The sequence below is a fragment of the Theropithecus gelada genome, chromosome 11 (assembly GCF_003255815.1).
Source record: "Theropithecus gelada isolate Dixy chromosome 11, Tgel_1.0, whole genome shotgun sequence".
In the NCBI taxonomy this organism is placed as follows: Eukaryota; Metazoa; Chordata; class Mammalia; order Primates; family Cercopithecidae; genus Theropithecus; species Theropithecus gelada.
In genome coordinates, this window is record NC_037679.1 from 120,991,769 (window position 1) to 121,011,380 (window position 19,612).

General features: G+C 41.4%; 1 protein-coding gene across 1 annotated transcript in view; it reads right to left on the reverse strand.

Moving 5' to 3' along the window:
- The window catches only part of TM7SF3 (transmembrane 7 superfamily member 3), a 47,064-nt gene that overhangs the window by 2,823 nt on the left and 24,629 nt on the right, over positions 1-19,612 (reverse strand). Inside the window, exons 6-11 of the mRNA XM_025400912.1 lie at positions 16,342-16,519; positions 8,757-8,843; positions 6,544-6,624; positions 5,764-5,916; positions 2,163-2,260; positions 1,408-1,570 (exon numbers count right to left, since the gene is read on the reverse strand). Of these exons, the coding sequence (XP_025256697.1) occupies positions 1,408-1,570; positions 2,163-2,260; positions 5,764-5,916; positions 6,544-6,624; positions 8,757-8,843; positions 16,342-16,519 (760 nt within the window). The remainder of the gene's footprint in view (positions 1-1,407; positions 1,571-2,162; positions 2,261-5,763; positions 5,917-6,543; positions 6,625-8,756; positions 8,844-16,341; positions 16,520-19,612) is intronic.

Genomic DNA, 19,612 nt, shown 5'->3' on the forward strand with positions numbered 1-19,612 from the left:
GAAGCCACAGTCTTATTTTTGAAACTACGATTTTTCTATTACAGGCATTTGAAAGTCCAGACAGGTTGTAAAAAAATCAGTTGTTTGGATCCTTGGCCTTCCAACATTATGTAACAAGTACCCACATTTGGTTGTGTGTTTTTTCAGAGGGAATTCAGGGAGGAAGGCAGTGATCTAGTTATACTTCACATATGTACGTCATGGAACATCAGATGCCACCATGCTCATTTCTTTCCCATTCCACTCCATATGGGGCCCTACTGCACTCACAGTGTAGGTATAGGAGTGCATGAAAAGATTCAACCAATTGTACTGTTTTTTGTTTTGTTTTGTTTTTTTGAGATAGAGTCTCGCTCTGTCGCCCAGGCTAGAGTACAGTGGCGTGCTCTTGGCTCACTGCAAGCTCTGTCTCCCGGGTTCACACCATTCTCCTACCTCAGCCTCCCAAGTAGCTGGGACTACAGGTACCCACCACCACGCCTGGCTAATTTTTTGTATTTTTAGTGGAGATGGGGTTTCACCGTGTTAGCCAGGATGGTCTCGATCTCCTGACCTCGTGATCCACCCACCTCGGCCTCCCAAAGTGCTGGGATTACAGGCTAAGCCACCGCGCCCGGCCAGTACTCAGCTTCTAGTAAAAGGCTTGGCAAAACACTGTCTGGTACTTAAAATTTGCAAGAGTTTTAAGGTTTTCGAGGATTTGGAGGTCTCTACCATCAACCTCTTATCCAAAGGGAAAGCTCTGGATGGTAGAGGGAAAGATTTGCCCTAAAATAAAATCGCAACAATCACAATTGTGCTTACGCAATATATCTTCAATTCTAAGACATGCTTTTTCACTCTCCACACTTCAACATTTCTGAAGTCAACGTATCTTACAATCTGAACAATTCATGTGGCAGTCATTTTTTTCTTCAAAAAATTTATAGAAAATCTGTAATGGATAGAATCTTACAAGTGAGGGAAACTACATGCTTACTAATTAAAAACTCTTTCAACTAGCAAACTGCATGCTTCATTAAAGGAGGGAAACAAGGGAATAACTTAAAATTCAATCAGGTTGTCATTCCCATCCCTCATTCCATCCCCACCCATAAGTGTCAAATGTCTTTACTGTCAGCATTTTTCTCCCCACTGAGAATGACCAGGTAAACCTAAATAATCTTGGAAATTTCTTAAGGAAATTCATTGAGTAGATTTTTATCTTCATCTTAAAATTTTAAATGCTTTGCTCCCACGATCCTAAGTTATCATCACGGAGGGTTCTCACAGCGTTGTTATGCTGTGTTCCCTCCTTTTGTCCCAGTTGACTTTCTTTAAATTTAGTCTCCAAGTGCTCTGGTTAGCAGAGGTGGGTCAAGACTCCTACTGTGCTGTCACACTGGTTTTTGGATTTAAGGGTCTTACCATTAGTTTGAAAAGGCACATTTGTGAAAGCTCTGTGGAAATCCTTGTTGAGCGCTCTCTTGAGTACATTCAAAGTGATGTAGGAAAGGCTTGTGGACAAGTAACTGCCAACGGCTAAAACCACCGAATAGGAGCCAATGACTCCACAGGTCAGTATGTTCAGCTGTGGAAGAGTGGAAGCGTTTAGGCATCATCCGTGGTAGAACAAACATAGTTTGTAACCCTCCACTGGCTTCAGTCACAGGAAATCACATCTGCTCCCTCAGGCATGAAAAGGGACCAGACCCACTCAGAGCTGAACAGAAGTTCCCTGGAAAGATAAACTGAAAACAACCTTCAACATCCATATGAGTTCTTAAAACACAGTTCAGCTTATCCAAATACTATGGAAAACATCTTCCCTGTGAAGGAACTTCAACAATAAAATCTAATTAGAGGAAGAATCACTCTTCTGAAGCCAGCTGAAACTAATGACCCATCGGGTTGGTGTACTAGAGTAAGCACTACCTTCTCTGCTCCCACTTAAAAGCATACGGACTGGGATGCTCCATTTGATGGGGGGGGGAAAGCCAAACACCATGTGGTAATCATAAATAGAATTTCCTTTGCTTTCATAGTAACAAGGCTATTTAGAAGCAATCATCTGATACAGATAACACAGCCCTCCCCAGTAAACATGCAAAATGATGAAATAAGTGATCAGCTGAACACAGGTTAACATAATGAATAAATCTAACTTTTGATGAAACACTTACTATTCTTAGGCAGCCCATGAAAACTACTGGAATGAGGATAGCTATGCAAGAGAAAGTGACCCAGAATACACCATCATCATGAAAAATCTTTAGGTTTCCTGAAAAAGCAAAAAGAAACTAAGAGTAAACAACAGCTTTACCAAGTTAGATTTAGTTTCTTGGAACATATGAACACACATATACTTCAAAGGCTTAAAGTAACAACCAGGGAATATGTTGGCAACTAGAAATGAATTCTAATTTTCTTCATTTAACTGTGAATACAATCTTCTTTGAAGGATGTGTTCTAGAAAGTGGGTGGGGGGAATCAAGCAGGTCAATGCTCTGCACATTTATTAACAATCATTTAGAAGAGACTGGAATAGCCCAAGCTCTTCCATTCACTAGCTCTATGAACTTGAGCCTCAGTTTCCTAACCCTCAAAACGACATTGAATTATATCTCCAAGCTCTAAATCACCCGTTAGCTCTACATTTCTGACTTCATGATTTCGTACTGCAAAATAAAAAAATATAAATAAAAGGCATTCAAAGTTAAGAAGTTAAGCCATGAACCCAATGTAAACAGCAAATCCACTTAACAGATTTTTACCATCAAAGCATGTCCTGTCATGCCACTGCACACTGTGACGTGTGATTTCCTCACGTATCAGGAAAGAGGAACCAACCAACCATCTGCTCTTCCTAAACCCTTCTCCTGCTGCTGGACTCTAAAATGCTGCACAACTTAGGCTGACCCAAAACAAATATATAAGAACTCCTCTTTATAAATTAAGTTTAAAAAGCACGAATAGCCTGACTGCTGTTTAATACTGACACTGGCACCACCGTTCAGTCCATCTGTAAATGGCCCCATGCCTCAAGACCTACATATCCAGGTCAGAGTGGAAGAGTGGGAGTCCCTCGGCTACAGGATTGGACCTTGAGACTCCATATTCTCTGAAGCCAACAGCAACATGCCATTGAGGTGAACTTACAGATTATATTCTCTAGTTTAACTATAAATTCACCTTCACAAAATACATACATGGCTTTTTTTTAAAAGGCTTTCAAGAAATCTAGGTATTAAAAACAGTTATGATGTATGCATATGAAGAACGGACCCTTTCTGAGAATAAGCTCATTGCTTCCCACATAAGGTGAAAACTAACAATCTAATCAGATTGTAGCGGTCAGCCAAATATTTTTCAAATGCTTATGCTTAAAAATATGCATAGGCCTCCTGGCCGGGCATGGTGGCTCACACCTGTAATCCCAATACTTTGGGAGGCTGAGGCGAGCAGATCACTTGAGGTCAGGAGTTTGAGACCAGCCTCGCCAATATGGAGAAACCCCATTTCTACTAAAAATATAAAAAGTAGCTGGACGTGGTAGTGCATACCTGTAGTCCCAGCTACTCGGGAGGCTGAGGCAGGAAAATCACTTGAACTCGGGAGGTGGAGGGTGCAGTGAACCAAGACTGCACCACTGCACTCTACCCAGAGAGACAGAGTGAGACTTTGTCTCACGGGGAAAAAAAAAAAAAAAAAATATATATATATATATATATATATTTCGTGTGTGTGTATGTAGGTCACGTGCAGTGGCTCAAGCCTGTAATAACAACACTTTGGGAGACCAAGGTGGGAGGGCTGCCTGAGCCCAGTTTAAGACCACCGTAGGCAACAGTGAAACTCTGTCTCAACTAAAAATAAAAAATTAGCAGGTATGGCAGCACACACCTGTAGTCCCAGCTACTTGGGAGGCTGAGGTAAGAGGATGGCTTGAGCCTTGGAGTTTGAGGTTGCAGTGAGCTATGATAGTGTCACTGCAGTCCAGCATGGGTGACATAAAGAGATCCTGTCTCTAAAAAATAAAAATATGGGTTTGCACCCACTAGCAGTGAGGAGATGATCACTCTGTCCTTGAGCTATGAGATAGTTCATAAATAAACATATATAAAGGGAATACGCTAAAATAATTTTTAACAATAGGAATAGTATGTCAAAAAGTTTAGAGACAACTGCTCTAGACTTTTATAAAGATGAAAATTAAGAGACCTCTTTACTTCTGTTTTCTCATTCCTCACATCTATCCTATCAGATCGTTTCACAGATGATGGAACAAAGTTTCAATACCTTGTCCAAGGTTATAAGCTAGAAAGAGAACTAGTGACAGAGCCAGAATGCATATAGAGGGTTTTTTCCTGACTGTATAATTTATGCTCATTCAACTCATGAAAAGTACATTAAATTAATAGAAATTCTAACCTATCATCCCTCCATCCTCTAAGCATTAACGAAAGCGGGGAAGCCCATTAAGTAATAGTTGGTTTTTGTGGTCTTTTTGTTTTGTTTTGAGACAGAGTCTTGTTCAGTCGCCCAGGCCGGAGTGCAGTGGCACCATGATAGCTCACTGCAGCCTCAACCTCTCAGGTTCAAGCATCCTCTAGCCTCAGCCTCCCAGGGTAGCTGAGCCCACGGGCGTGCACTACAACACCTGGCTATTTTTTTTTTTTTCCAGTAGAGATGGGGACTCACTATGTTGCCCAGGCTGGTCTCAAACTCGAGCTCAAGTAATCCTCCCACTTGGTCTCCCAAAGTGCTGGGATTATAGGCATGAGCCACCATGCCCAGTCATTAGGTAGTATTTTATTTAGCACATCTTGGGTAGAGCCTTGAATCTGTATTTTCCAAAACATCCCCATGTGAATCTGTCATTTAGCTGAGCCTACACAACACTGCTTTTCATCAGACTATCCAGATAAAAGGCTACCTGTAGCAGGGCCAGAAGGAATATGCTTGCCTCTAGGTTTGCTAAAGTCAGAACAAAGGGCTTTAGACAGTAAACACAGGTTGTCAATTCTCTGTAGTCTTAGAAAAAAAAAATCTCCAGGGAGATAAGGGACACATGACTTGTACTCCATTATATCCTGCATTCTCTATAGAGTTGACAGTCTCATGAAATGGCTATTTTTATATCTAAAGTCCCATCAACTTTATTCTAGTGTTTTAAGAACACTGTCACAGAAAGGAAACAGCCAAATAGAATACTTTTGAGTGCAGATACTTTGTTTTTGACAACAATCAGGAAATGTAAATTATTAAACAATGGCAAAGAAAGTTAACTTATAAGTTAACCAGATTTTAAAAACTGATAGCAATTGAATTACTTTTTTAAAAAACACCAAAAAACCCCAGAACCATCCCTGTGCTACTGCCCCAGGGTGATTAAGTACCTCAGGGACACCTGGGGTTTGGCAAAGGGTGGGAGTGGAAGTTGAGGGTACAAGACCAGAAACAAAGTACCAGGTTCCCCAACTCAGCCGCCATCAGAGCAGTGCCCCTTTACCTCCATTATTTCTAATAAACACACACCCCTTAACACAACAAACAGATACAAAGCTACCTCTAAAGACCTTCTATATTTCATCTAATGTGCCTTTGAGGAAGCAGGGACTTTTACTGGTATGGGTGCTGTCTGAAAGTGTCACACCATCAATGCATCTGCAGAACTCCACAGAAGCAGCATTGACATGCAACGCCACTCCAGGATGCAAATCCAATTAGGCAGTATTCAAACAGTGACTCAAACACACAAAGCATCAGTTACTTATTGCTTACCCAGTGGAGTAAAGAAAGTCACTGATGAGATGAGGAACCCCAGCACTAGTCCAACACAGAGCATGCAGATCGAGAGGATTCCAAATCGCCACCACACAGCTACCAAGAACATCCCACCGACGCTTCCAGCGACAGCTGTCAGAATCAGATGCACTGCACAGAGAGAGGATGAACTGCTGGATCACCGGCAGTACTTCCAACTGCATGCCTTAGACATACAATACCGTTACCAACGCCAGCTTCAGCTTTCTGTAGGTCAGGCACCGAGGGCTCTTCAGTGGCGCCACGAAGCCAGCATTGAGCAACCCTCTCTAGGGAGGGGTCTGGGCTGAGACAAGGAAATTAGCCAGGGAGCTAAACCTCACAGGACCAGTGACAGGCTTGGCTTGTCAATAAATTGGGATTGAGAAGGAAAAGGTGACAAGTATTCTTTCAAATGTAATGGGGCAGGGGGGTTTCTGTTTTCAGGTAAAGAAAACCTCAACATTTTGCTTGCTGTACATCTCCTATCTTCAACATATCACATAACCAGAACACAGGTCTATAATCAACATGGATCCTCCTTTCCCTAAGTACCAAGGAATTCACCATACAGATTAAAAACCCAGAAGGTCTGAATGAGTAGTTCAGAAAAGGTGTTCAGAGCCTAGGTGGACCATTATTTTATACGCGTAACAGGCTGTCACACACAATGCAGGCCAAACTGTAGAAGGAAAGGTAAAGTAAAACACAGCACCTGCCTTCTTGAATACCCAGTTAAACTATATAATTTTCACTTACCATCATACTTGATAGGTGTCAGTCTTGTAATCAGTATGTAAAAGAAGAATCCCATTATGATAAAGCCTATGAAGAATAATTCTAAGTGGCAAACCACCAGGAAAGGAAAAAAGCAAAACAACAAAAGCTATGGTTAGGCACTCTTTTTACAGTGCAATTTAAATAGTTAATCTACAAATACATGCTTAATCTACAAATACATGCTTAAGCTCCTGGAATTTACATGTTACGGCATTCAGAGGAAAAAAAACATCTGAAAGGCAGAAGAAATTCAGCAGTCATGGGAGTAGTTATTATTAAACAGATACAATATTGAAGTACTAACTACAGGATACACTTTCTTGTATATAGGTCAGTTTCCATTGTTAAATGGTTATTTGTTCATTTCATAGCTCATTTTAATATATTTATTTTTTCTGCTTAAAACAAGAATAGCACTTTGTCACGTGTGTCTGGTATGAAATTACACATTTTAATAGTTTTGTAAGTAAAAACAAAACGTAAAAGGTAAAAGAAACCCAAACTGTTCCAAAGCAAAATATAACTTTTATATCTTCTTTTAATTCATCCTATCCTGTTTAGAATGATCAATCATTACCTTCATCCATTAAAACAGCTGGTAATGCAAGCATACAGATAACTTTGTTCCCACAAATAAGCCTAATCCTGATCATGGAGGCCACAGCTCTACCTATTTTCTTAAATTCTTCACAGTTGTTCTTGGTAATACTTGTACTGTATCTCAGTTTCAATAAATATAAAATGATACATATCAACGTATCAAAAAAACCCAGAGTGGGGCATGGTGGCTTGTGCCTGTAGTCTCAGCTACTTGGGAGGCTGAGGTGGGAGGATCACTTAAGGCTAGGAATTTGAGGCTGTAGTGCACTATGATTGTACCTGTGAACAGCCACTACACTGCACTCCAGCCTAGGAGACACGGTGAGACTCCATCTCTTCAAAAAGAAAAAAAACAGCTAGTGATAACTTTGAGACCACAGCTTAGCAACTAAGTTCTTTGTTACAGAATCAATCTACATGTTGAGATATTATATATTCTTCACAATACTCTCTTCCCAATTAATAAAAAAAAGTGTCATAACAGCAGGAAAGGAGTTGCTATTTCAAACAATTTGAGACAAGTTTAAAGAGCTTTATTAGATCAGGATTACAGTTGAGCTACCTTGATTCTCAGTTATACACCTTGTTGATTAAATAAGGATTTTTTAGTAATCAAAAACATCACTTACATAAAAGGCAGCCCAAATAATTCAAACCAATTCAGTGAGCATGATTTACATCCCAGTTCTTCAATGTGTTTCACGGATGTAGATGCTGGCGTTCCCTTTGGCATCTGAATCTCTCAGGTCTGAGCAGACATTTGAAACTCACTATACACTGCAGCCCCATAGCCTGATTCGTGCGAAACCAAGTCAATTGCCATCACCACAATCCACACATATTTTTACAAAGACAACCAACTTTTTTTTTTTTTTTTGAGACAGAATCTCACTGTCATCCAGGCTGGAGTGCAGTGGCACCATCTTGGCTCACTGCAACCTCCATCTCCCAGGCTTAAGCAATCCTCCCACCTCAGCCTCCCCATGTAGCAGGGACTACAGGCACACACCATCAAGCCTGGCTATTTTTTTGTATTTTTGGGAGAGACAGGGTCTCACCGAGTTACCCAGGTTGGTCTCAAACTCCTAAGCTCAAGTAATCTGCCTGCCTCAGCCTCCCAAAGTGCTGGGATTACAGGTGTGAGCCACCACACCCAGCCCCAACTTTTCTTTTTTTGGTAGAGAAGGCATCTCACTATGTTGCCTAGACTGGTCTCAAACTCCTGGCCCCACATAGTCCTCACCTCAGTTTCCCAAAGTGCTGGGATTACAGGCATGAGCCACTGAGCCTGACCCTGACAACCAATATCTAATCTTGGTTATCTTTAGTCACCTAACAGATCTAGCAGCTGATAAAATTCACTGCATAATTGTATTCCCCTGTTAATGAGAAGGTTATACTCCACTGTAGGGAGAAGAGAAAAAAATAAAAATGCAGTACAACTCAGTAGACTCATGACTACAGACCCCAGCTACAAATCTATGAAGATAATAGAGATAAATAAGTGCTTACTCTCCTCACAGGTCATTCCCCGGCAACATTAAAGAGAAAAGACCGCAAAATGGAAACAGCAACTACATTGGACATAATACCTGTTTTCCAGAATCTGTGTCCAAAGAAACAAATGAAGAAACCAAGCAGGGCGAAAAGAGTGAAGAACACTTTGGAAGACACTCTTCCTACAAAATAATGAAAATTTAGTGGATAATACATCCAATTTGATACTTTGTATTAATATTTCTAGAACGCCTTCATCAAAAAAGCTAAGTGAACTGACATAATTTATCCCATACATGTATGTTACAAATTTATCTTTAAAATACCCTTGCCACCCCTAATGAATGAACCTATGTAGACAATCAATATCAACAACTGCTGCTATAACAAAAAGAGAATCCAGACAATATATGCTTGCTGAAAGAGGTATGGAACACTTCCTATGACATATTCCTGGGTAGAGTGGAGAGAAAGAGAGAGAGAGTGTTCCTAGAACAAATAATCCTGTTTCTTCAAAAAATAAACTGCATGGACAAAAGGTGGCGGGGAGTGGGGAGGAGGCGGTGGGGGAGATGGAGGGAAAATACAGGTTAAAAGAGATTTAAAAGATACATCAACTAAATACTATGTATAGATCTCATCTGAAACCCGATTCAAACAAACTGTGGAAAACAATTGAGATGACTCCAGAAGCAAACTCTGGCTGTTAATCTGATGCTATTAATGAAATATTTTCAATATTTTAAAATGAAAATTATGTTAATGACACTGTGGTTCTATTTTTTAAGTGCTTATCTTTAAGGCATACATACTGAAATATTTGTGAGTAACATGATGACCAGGGATTTGCTTTAAAATTATCAAGTGATAAAGGAGGGTGATGAGGTGGAGAGGCAGAGAAGCAGGTAGAGCACAGCTGAAACAAGATAATGGCCATAAATCAAAATTGTTAAGGCTGGATAATTGGTATATGGAGGTTCGCTGAAGTTTTTCACAATAAAAAATTTAAACCAAAACGCACAATTTAAAAACATGTATTACACGTGTAAGTCACACATACACAAACTACTACCAGTCTTCTCAATTATATATATTGCCTTGGAGAAAAATGTTGCATTACAACCAATGATGAAGCATGGTATCATTTAGTTTACTGACGAGAAAAATATGCTCACTAAATTCATCACCCACCATCATGACTCCATGACTCCTCAGAGATAAATGCAAGAAAATAATCCCTGAATGAAAAACCAAAACATCTATACAATCTCATGCTAAAATATAACAAGGTTGCTACAAATCAAAATACATAAAATGCCTAACAGTGTTCAGAATGGAGAAACCATGAAGACATACAGTAAAATAAGAAACACAAGACAGAAGAGCAGAATTCACAGGCGATAGTATATGCCTACATATCAGCTTTTCTGAGAATAAGGAGCCCATAAGAAAGATTAAACGATGGCTGCACGCAGTGGCTCACACCTGTAATCCCAGCACTTTGGGAGGCCGAGGTGGGCGATCACTTGAGGTCAGGAGACCAGCCTGGCCAACATGGTGAGACCCCCCCCATCTCTACTAAAAATACAAAAATTAGCCAGGCCTGGTGACACATGCCTGTAGTCCCAGCTATTCCGGAGGCCGAGGCAGGAGAATTGCTTGAACCCGGGAAGCAGAGGTTGCAGCGAGCCAAGATCAGGCCATTGCACTCCAGCCCAGGTGTCACAGCCAGACTCCATCTCAAAAAACAAAAAACAAACAAACAAAAAAACCCCAGAAACATTAAACGAAAGATAAAAACACCACATTCTGTTTATTTCAGACCTGTGGTTGACTATCGTTCTAGAATTTAAGTTTTACACCAAAACCATTAAATTCGCTGGGATGATTTTCTCAAACGAAAATCCCGTGGAACTCTTCAGCAAGTATAATCACCAAGACAGCAAGGTCTTCCAACCCAATAAAAACTAAGACACAGTTAGATATTCTTCCATAACATTACAGGGGAACTAAATCCCTTATCACAATACCAGGAAGGAAGGAGAGAAACAAGTATACAAGTAAAGTGAGAGGGTATGGAAGTTTTCATCAAAAGCAGAATCTACGATAAAACAAGACATAAAACAGGCAGTCACTTTGGGGAACGAAAGGAGTGAATAGACTAAGACAGGAGCAAGTCGAAGGTTAAAGTGTCTTTAACTATGACAGTATTGCTAAGGGTTATGAACCACAGGGCAAGATTTTAGTTAGGAGGCAATATGGATATAGCCTTCCTATTCCAAGCTCAGGAAAAGCACCCAAGTACTCATCAATTGTGAAAATGAGAGTAAAAATAGAACCAACATCACTAGGAAGGTTCAACTTTGGGCGGGAAGAACAACTGGCTCAGAGCTCTCTGTCTCCTAAGCCTAAGAGAGAGAGACAGGCCTGGGGGGCTTTCTATTTAGAAGCGGCTTTTGTATGGAGGGTTCAAGGGAAAGAAATGGGGGAACCGAGATACTTCAGTTCATGGGTTAAAAATACAGGGCCAGGCGCAGTGGCTCACACCTGTAATCCCAGCACTTTGGGAGGCTGAGGCGGGTGGATCACTTGAGTCCAGGAGTTCAAGACCAGCCTGGCCAACATGGTAAACTCCTGTCTCAACTAAAAATACAAAAATTAGCCAGGCGAGGTGGCATACACCTGTAGTCCCAGGACTTTGGGAGGCCAAGGGCAGATCACCTGAGGTCATGAGTTCAAGACCAACCTGGCCAACATGGTTGGTCAGGTCTCTACTAAAAATGCGAAAAATCAGCAGGGCATGGTGGTGCATGCCTATAATCCCAGATACTCTGGAGGCTGAGGCACGAGAATTACTTGAACCTAGGAGGCGGTAGTTGCAGTGAGCCGAGATCATGCCACTGTACTCCAGCCTGGGTGACAAGAGTGAGACTCTCTCAAAAAAAAAAAAAAAAAATATATATATACACACACACACACACACACACACACACACACACACACAAACTTACATCTGCCTAGGTCTCTTGCATTGTATCCCTCAAGGATCTTGAGTGGAAGATTGTCTAGAGTGGAAGACTGAGTGGTGACAAAGAGTCTTTGCTTGGCTAAATTTCAGTCAGTCTCCTGAACCCCCTCCTAGGCCCAGCTGAGCACATCTTTGCAAAATCCAGCTTCAGCAAGAACTCTGATAAGCCAGCTTAGCAAGAATCCCCTATGCTTGATATCAAATCACCCTCGATATCTAATCGAGTTCTTCACCCTCCACCATCCATCCCCCAGGTGATGTCTGACCACCGTGGTCTGTCTTCAGTAAGAATCCCCTTAGGTCAGTGCAGACAGAATGCCCCCTTGCCCCTCATGTTTCACCTTAGAAATTTTCCATCCACTGACTCCCACCCTGCTCCGTGGCTACAAATTCCCACTAGCCCATGTTGTACTCAGGAGTTGAGCCCAATCTTTCTTCCCCACTGCAAAATTCCATCACGGTGGTCCCCATGCCTATTGTAATACTACCCCCTACCTTGAATAAAATCTTCCTCACTGTGCTTTAACTAGTGTCACTGATTTTTTTTTTTTCTTTAACAGTGGGGTATGGCTCTAGCAGAGGGAGAGAACCATAATCTCTGGCTTGAACACAACTAATAGACTTTCTTCTTCAGAGCAAAGCTCCTTGAAAGAGCTACTTGAACTTTCTCCAATTTCTGTGCTCCTAGCTCCCATTTGTTCTTGAACATGCTCCTGTCAGGCTCCCACCCCACCTCTCCACTGCAACAGCTCTCACTGGTACCAATGGCCTCCATGTTGCTAAATCCAAGGGTCATTTTCAGCCTCTTTCTTAGCTGACCTATCAGCAGCATTCGCAAAGTTGATCGCTCTCTCTTCCGTGCAATACCATCTCCCCTTGGCTTCAACAAACATCACTTTCCTTTTACCAATCTGGCTCAGCCCATTGGTAGGATCTTCAATTTCCTGAGCTCTAAACACCGGAGTACCCAGGGCTCAGTCCTTAGACCCCTCCCTTTTCTCTAAGTCACACTGAGTGTGCCTGCCTCTCTTGCCTCCCCTTCCACCTCTGCCACCCCTTTATAGATAACACCATCTAGCATGAGGCTTAAAATGCCATATATTCAGTCTGAAGACTTCCAAGATGCTCTCCAGCTAAGACTTTCCTCTGAATTCCAGGCTTTTATATATATAATCAACCATCAGTTAAACATCTGCACATAAACGTTCAATAGGGTTCTCAAACTGAACTCTCAATGTATCCTCCCAACCTTCTCCTCCAACAGTCCTTCCCACCTCAGTGAATGGTTGCTCTCTCTCTCCAGTTGCTCAGGCCAAAACCTACAAAGTCCTTTACACCTCTTTCTCTCAAACCCCTCATCCAATCCATCAGTACACTGTACTCCAAACATATCCAGCCACTCATGAGCCAAATCTGGGACAATTTGAACATGAAAATAAATGACAGTAAAGGATTTCATCCAGAGAATAAAATAGGAATCTACAGGTCCAGGCTTAAAATAAATACATGGATAAATAAATGGGAGGGGAGGGAAAACTCTTCCTTAGAGTAGAATGGCAACAAATAAACATAGAAGGAGTGATACATTAGAAAAACACCATTTGGCAACCACCTAGTAATAAATGTTTCAGGCAAAGATCACTGGATGCCAAAACTAGGAAGTGAGAGTTTGAGAATGGGATATTTACTGACACTCGAAGTATTTTCCCTAAAGACACTTTAAAAAAGGAACAGTTGGCCAGGCACAGTGGCTCTCGCCTGTAATCCCAGCACTTTGGGAGGCCGAGACGGGCGGATCAGGAGGTCAGGAGATCGAGACCATCCTGGCTATCATGGTGAAACCCTGTCTCTACTAAAAATACAAAAAAATTAGCTGGGTGTAGTGGCAGGCGCCTGTAGTCCCAGCTACTCGGGAGGCTGAGGCAGGAGAATGGCATGAATCCAGGAGGCGGAGCTTGCAGTGAGCCGAGATCACGCCACTGCACTCCAGCCTGGGCCACAGAGCCAGACTCCGTCTCAAAAAAAAAAAAGGAACAGTTACTTCAGTAGCGAAACTTGGCAAGACACCACTAACCAAGTTATGAAGGGTGTCACCACCAGTAAAGAGACAAATAAATAAAGAGACAAGTGTCTCCTGCGAAGGACACATCACTTCCTTTGTATTCCTGCCAAAAAAGCATAATCAAAATTTAATTATGAGGAAATATCAACTAACCCAAATTGAGGACACTCTAAAAAAATATAAATATTCTGTACTTCTCAAAAAGGTCAGGATCTTAAAAGATTAAAATTTAAAAAAAAAAAAAAAAAAAAAAAGACTTGTTCCAGATTATAGGACTCTAAAGAGATACATCAGTTAAATGCAATGTGGGATCCTAAACTGAACTCTGGTGAGAGGAAAAAATAAATTTTGTTGATGGGGAGACAGGGTTTCGCTCTGTTGCCCAGGCTGGAGTATAGGAGCACAATCATGGCTCACTGCAGCCTCGACCTTCCTGGGCTCAGGTGATCTTCCCACCTTAGACTCCCAAGTAGCTGGAACCACAGGCAGTGGCACCGCACCCAGCTAATTTTTGTATTTTTTGTAGAGACAGAGTTTCGCCATGTTGCCCAGGCTGGTCTTGAACACCGGAGCTCAAGCAATGTGCCCACCTTGACCTCCCAATGTGCTGGGCTTACAGGCGTGAACCACTGCACCCAAACAAAAAATTTTTTTTTTGCTTAAAAAGGACACTATTGGAACAACTAGCAAATGTGGTAACATGTGAATTAAATCACAACCATATCAATGCTAACTTTGTAATTTTGATAATTTTACTATGGGTATGTAAGGATATAAATACAGAAGTATTTAAGGGCAAAAAAGTCTTTATGTCTGCAGCTTATTCTCAAATGGTTCAGAGAAGAAAAGAGTAGTGTGTGTGTATACGTGTGTATACATATGTACACATACACAGTAGGCCCCTGAACAACATGGGTCCACTTACAGATGTTTTTTCAGTAAAAGTCACACTGAGTGTGCCTGCCTCTCCTGCCTCCCCTTCCACCTCTGCCACCCCGAGACAGCAACACCAACCCCTCCTCTTCCTCCTCCTCTTCCTATTCAATGTGAAGAGGATGAAGATGAAGGCCTTTATGATGATCCATTCTCACTTAATGAATCGTAAATATACTTTCTCTTCCTTACGATTTCCTTAATAACATTTACTTTTCTCTAGCTCATTTTATTGTAAGACTATAGTCTATGACAAATATACAAAATATGTGTTAATCAAGTATTTACATGATCAATAAGGCTTCTCTGGTCAACACTAAGCTAGTAGTAGTTAAGTTTTGGGGAAGTCAAAAGTTATACACGGGCCAGGTCTGGTGGCTTATGCCTGTAATCCCAGTACTTTGGGAGGCTAAGGCGGGTGGATCACTTGAGGCCAGGAGTTTGAGACCAGCCTGGCCAACATGGCGAAACCCCGACTCTACTAACCAGGCATGGTGGTGTGTGCCTGTTAATCCCAGCTACTCGGGAGGTTGAGGCAGGAGAATCATTTGAACCCGGGAGGCAGAGGTTGCAGTGGGCCGAGATCACGTCACTGCACTCCAGACAGGAATGAAACCCTGTCTCAGAAAAAAAGAAAAGAGTTATACACAGATTTTCCACTGCACAGGAGTCACCCCCACAAACCCTACACTGTTCAAAGGTTAATTGTATATAGAAAGAAAGAGAGAAGAAGAGAGAATGAAAAGCAAATCGCCTAATACATTAAGCTTTGAGGAATCTGGATGAAGATTATACAGAAATTCTTCATACTATTTTTGCATATTTTCTGAGAAACTATTTCAAGATAAACTGCTAAATATATACACACACACACACACACACACATGCACCTCACAACACCTTCACTGCCCCCACTCTACCTAACCCACTGTTCTCTCTCCCCTGGATTACTTCAGTGGCCTCCTAACCAATCTGCATGTCTGCTCTTGCCTCCATCTTTTCTCAAAAAGCAGCCAGTGATCCCGTTAAAATATGTCAGATCATGGCACCATTTGCTCAAAACCTTCCAATGCCTTTCCCTTTCGTTCAGAATAGAAGCTAGAGCCCACACTACAATCTACAAGGCCACACGCGAGCTGCCTGCCCCCGCACCTCTCGCCTCACCTCTACTCCCCTTGCCCTCCTCGTTCTCCTGCAACCCCTGTCCTCACTAGAGCTCTTCACACCCTCAGGCAGGCTCCCAGGTGCAGGCCCTCATCCTGGCTGCTCCCTCTGCCTGGTACACGCCACACCCAGGTACATGCGTGGCACAGCAAGGACTGCCCTGGCCATTCTATCTATCTCGAATTTTCCTCTTACTGGCACATGTTCTCTCCCCCTTTCCTACTTTATCTTCTTAGCACTCACCAGTTTCTCATGTATTACATATTTTATAAATTTATCTTGTCTGTCTCATCTCCCTCACTATAATATAAGCTCCAAGAGAACAAGTATTTTTGCTGTTTTGTTTACTGCTATGTCCTAGTGCCTAGAACAGAGAGCGGAATAATGTAGGGGCTCAAAAGGTTATGTGTTAAATGAATGAATGAGAACTAGACAAAAGCATTATCTGCAAGGCCAAAGGAGAATTTGTAAAAGTTTAAATCCATATACTCACCTAGGGAAGCACAACTACCCTCTCCTGCCTCAAAGCTGCAAGCATATGTGTGAGCAGGAACGTAGGCAGCAGATGTATTTAGAAACGGGTCCCAAACAATGACATTGTATATGACACCTTGTCCCGGGAGGGAGGAGAAGGAAACGCTTGTCTTATCATTAGCTGTTAGGGTAACCACCTGCAGCCAAAAATAACATATGATTAGTGTTTAGGGGATTTTTTTTTAAGCTATTCTGTGATAATCCCACCTACGTGTAATATTAAATGGTATATTTATAAATTATAATTCTTGTTTAAAATATTCACCAACCCATTTAATATGGTCAAAAGGCCATCTTACATGGTTTGTATGTGCTAATGTAAGCAAGCTCTTACACAAAATGCTTCCAAAGATTTTTTTTTTAATAGTTTAAGGAAAATGAGATACAAATAATGTATAAATGCTAGTTAGGACAACGTAAAAAGGTTTTTTTCTCCTCTGCTAGACTATAAACAACGATGGGAACTGTATTTCTCTTGTGCACTGCTCTTTCCTCAGTGTACAGCCCAATGCCTAACACAGAGGATGTGTTCAATATTAGCCACAGACTAATGTAGACAGTCTGTTAACATCTCACAGACAGTACCCACTTATTTTTGTCTAACAGTCTCTGAAACAAGAAAATATTACATAAGGTTTTGCTATGTAGTAGTAGTTCTTAACTTCAGAAATTCCACTGTAAACTATAAAATAGAAGAAACAAATGCTTTATAGAACAATAATACCTATGTTCCTACTAATTGGAGAAAAATAAATATTAGGGTTTCAGGAGTAAATAATTACAAGCCCTACTACATCAGAGTACCACTGTTTAAAAATACTGCTTAGCCTTCATTAACTTGTTTCCTGGGCAAAGGTCTGATCAAGTTCAACAAACTGTTAATATTACTCCCAAGTTATCATGAGAAATTTAAACCACACAGAAAAGTTGAATGAATAACACAATAAATAGACTATATACTGCCTACTATCAACAATTGTTAGTATTTTACCATATTTGCTTCTCTATCACTCCTTTCTCCCCATCTCTGTTTTTTTCCTGCTGAAAGTAAGTTACAGATATCATGACACTTCACTGTGCATGTCCTACCACAGTGTTTCTCAAATTTAATGTGCTTGTGAATCGCAGAGGGGCAGTCTTGTTAAAAAGCAGATCAAGACATCATCTTAGATGATGCCAATGCTATGCAACCACCTACCACACTCTGAGTAACAAGGTACTCAGTACAGATGTAAGTCTAAGTACAGACTGGCAAGGGGATTACAACAGGATAAATCCATCATAAAGTCAAAATGCATTTAATATACCTCACCCACCAAACATCACGGTTTTACCCTAGCCTACCTTGAATGTGCTCAGAACACTTACATCAGACTCAGTTGAACAAAATTATCTAACACAAAGGCTATTTTTTAATTATTATTATTATTATTTGAGATAGAGTCTCACTCTGTTGCCCAGGCTGGAGTGCAGTGGCGCGATCTTGGCTCACTGCAAGCTCTGCCTCCCAGGTTCACGCCATTCTCCTGCCTCAGCCTCCCGAGTAGCTGGGACTACAGGCACCCGCCACCACCACCACGCCCAGCTAATTTTTTGTATTTTTAGTAGAAACAGGTTTTCACCATGTTAGCCAGGATGGTCTCCAACTCCTGACCTCGTTCTCCTGCCTTGGCCTCCCAAAGTGCTGGGATTACAGGCGTGAGCCACTGCGCCCGGCCCACAAAGGCTATTTTATAATAAAGTGTTTAATTGCTCATGTAATTTATTGAATACAGTACACTGTAGAATGTTAGCTGTTTACCAATGTGGTTAAGCGGGAGCTATGGCTCACAGCCACTGCTCAGTGTTGCAAAAGTATCATATTGCTAGCCTAGGAAATGATCAAAACTCAAATCAAAAGATCGTAAGTCAAGCCATCATAAGTCAGGGACCATCTGTACAAGAATATTCTCCTATATAAACACAATACCTTAGCTCACCTAAGAAAATGAATAATTTCTTATTAGCTAATACATGATCCAGATTTTCCCTAATGTCTTTTCCTTTTTTTTTTTTTTTTTTTTTTTTTTTGAGACAGGGTCTCACTCTGTCACCTAGGCTAGAGTGCAGTGGTGTGATCTCAGCAAACTGCAACTTCTCCCAGGCTCAAGTGATCCTCCAACCTCAGTCTCCTCAACATCTGGGACTACAAGCACGCACCACCACACTCGGGACTTCTTGTTTTTTTTAGTGGCTATGAGGTTTTGCCACGTTGCCCAGGCTGGTCTTGAACTCCTGAGCTCAAGCGATCTGCCTGCCTCAGCCTCCCAAAGTGCTGGGATTACAGGTGTGTGTCACTGTTCCTGACCCCTAACATCTTTTCTAGCTTTTCTCCTTCTTACCCAAGATCAAACCAAGTTCCATGCATGCTGTTTATGGCCAATCTCAGTAATCTAGAGCAGTCTGTCTCACCTTTCTCTCTCAGCCACCCAATGACTGCAGAAGAGATGAAGTCAGTATTCTCACAAAGTATAACACAATCTTGTGTCTAACTTATTCTTCTATTCCCCATACTTCCTGTAAATAGGGAATCCAATGGACTAAATTCAGGTTAGACATTTTGTGCTAGACTATACCACAGGCGATGGTGATAATGTCAGACTGCACTACATGAGCTCATAGTACAGGCTGACCCATTTTCAGTGAAACTAGCTTTGCCCACCTGGAAGAGGTGGAGACTATCAGGTCACTCCATTTTGAAGCGGTTCTCCTTTTACAATGAGAATTAATCAAAGGATGCTACTTAGACACCCTAGAAATATCCTGTCCCCTAAAAACCTTCACCTGCTGATCCTTGCTGGATTTATTTCATGGAGGGTCACAAAATGGTGATCATCTAATTCTCTATTATTCCTTCTACATATATTAGCTGGCACTCTTCTGCAAAGAGCTTTCTCTCACCACCTGGGGAAGAATTAGTTTCTCCTTTAAAAAGGCAGGCTAAATTCCTTTATCAATTTTTGGAGTAATTTGGTGTAAGAGTTTCCTCCAGTGGTGGCAACTGAGGAAGGTTTCATTTGTATTTATTCAAGGCTGACAACCATAATCTTTTTCTTTTCTTGATTCTTGAATTGCCCCAAATTTGGCAGTGTAAGCCCTTCAAACAGGCTCCTGAATCTCTGACACACCCTCATTAGTCTTTGAGGGTTTCCCCACATTCTGGAACAAAATATTCTTTTAACTAAAAGTTA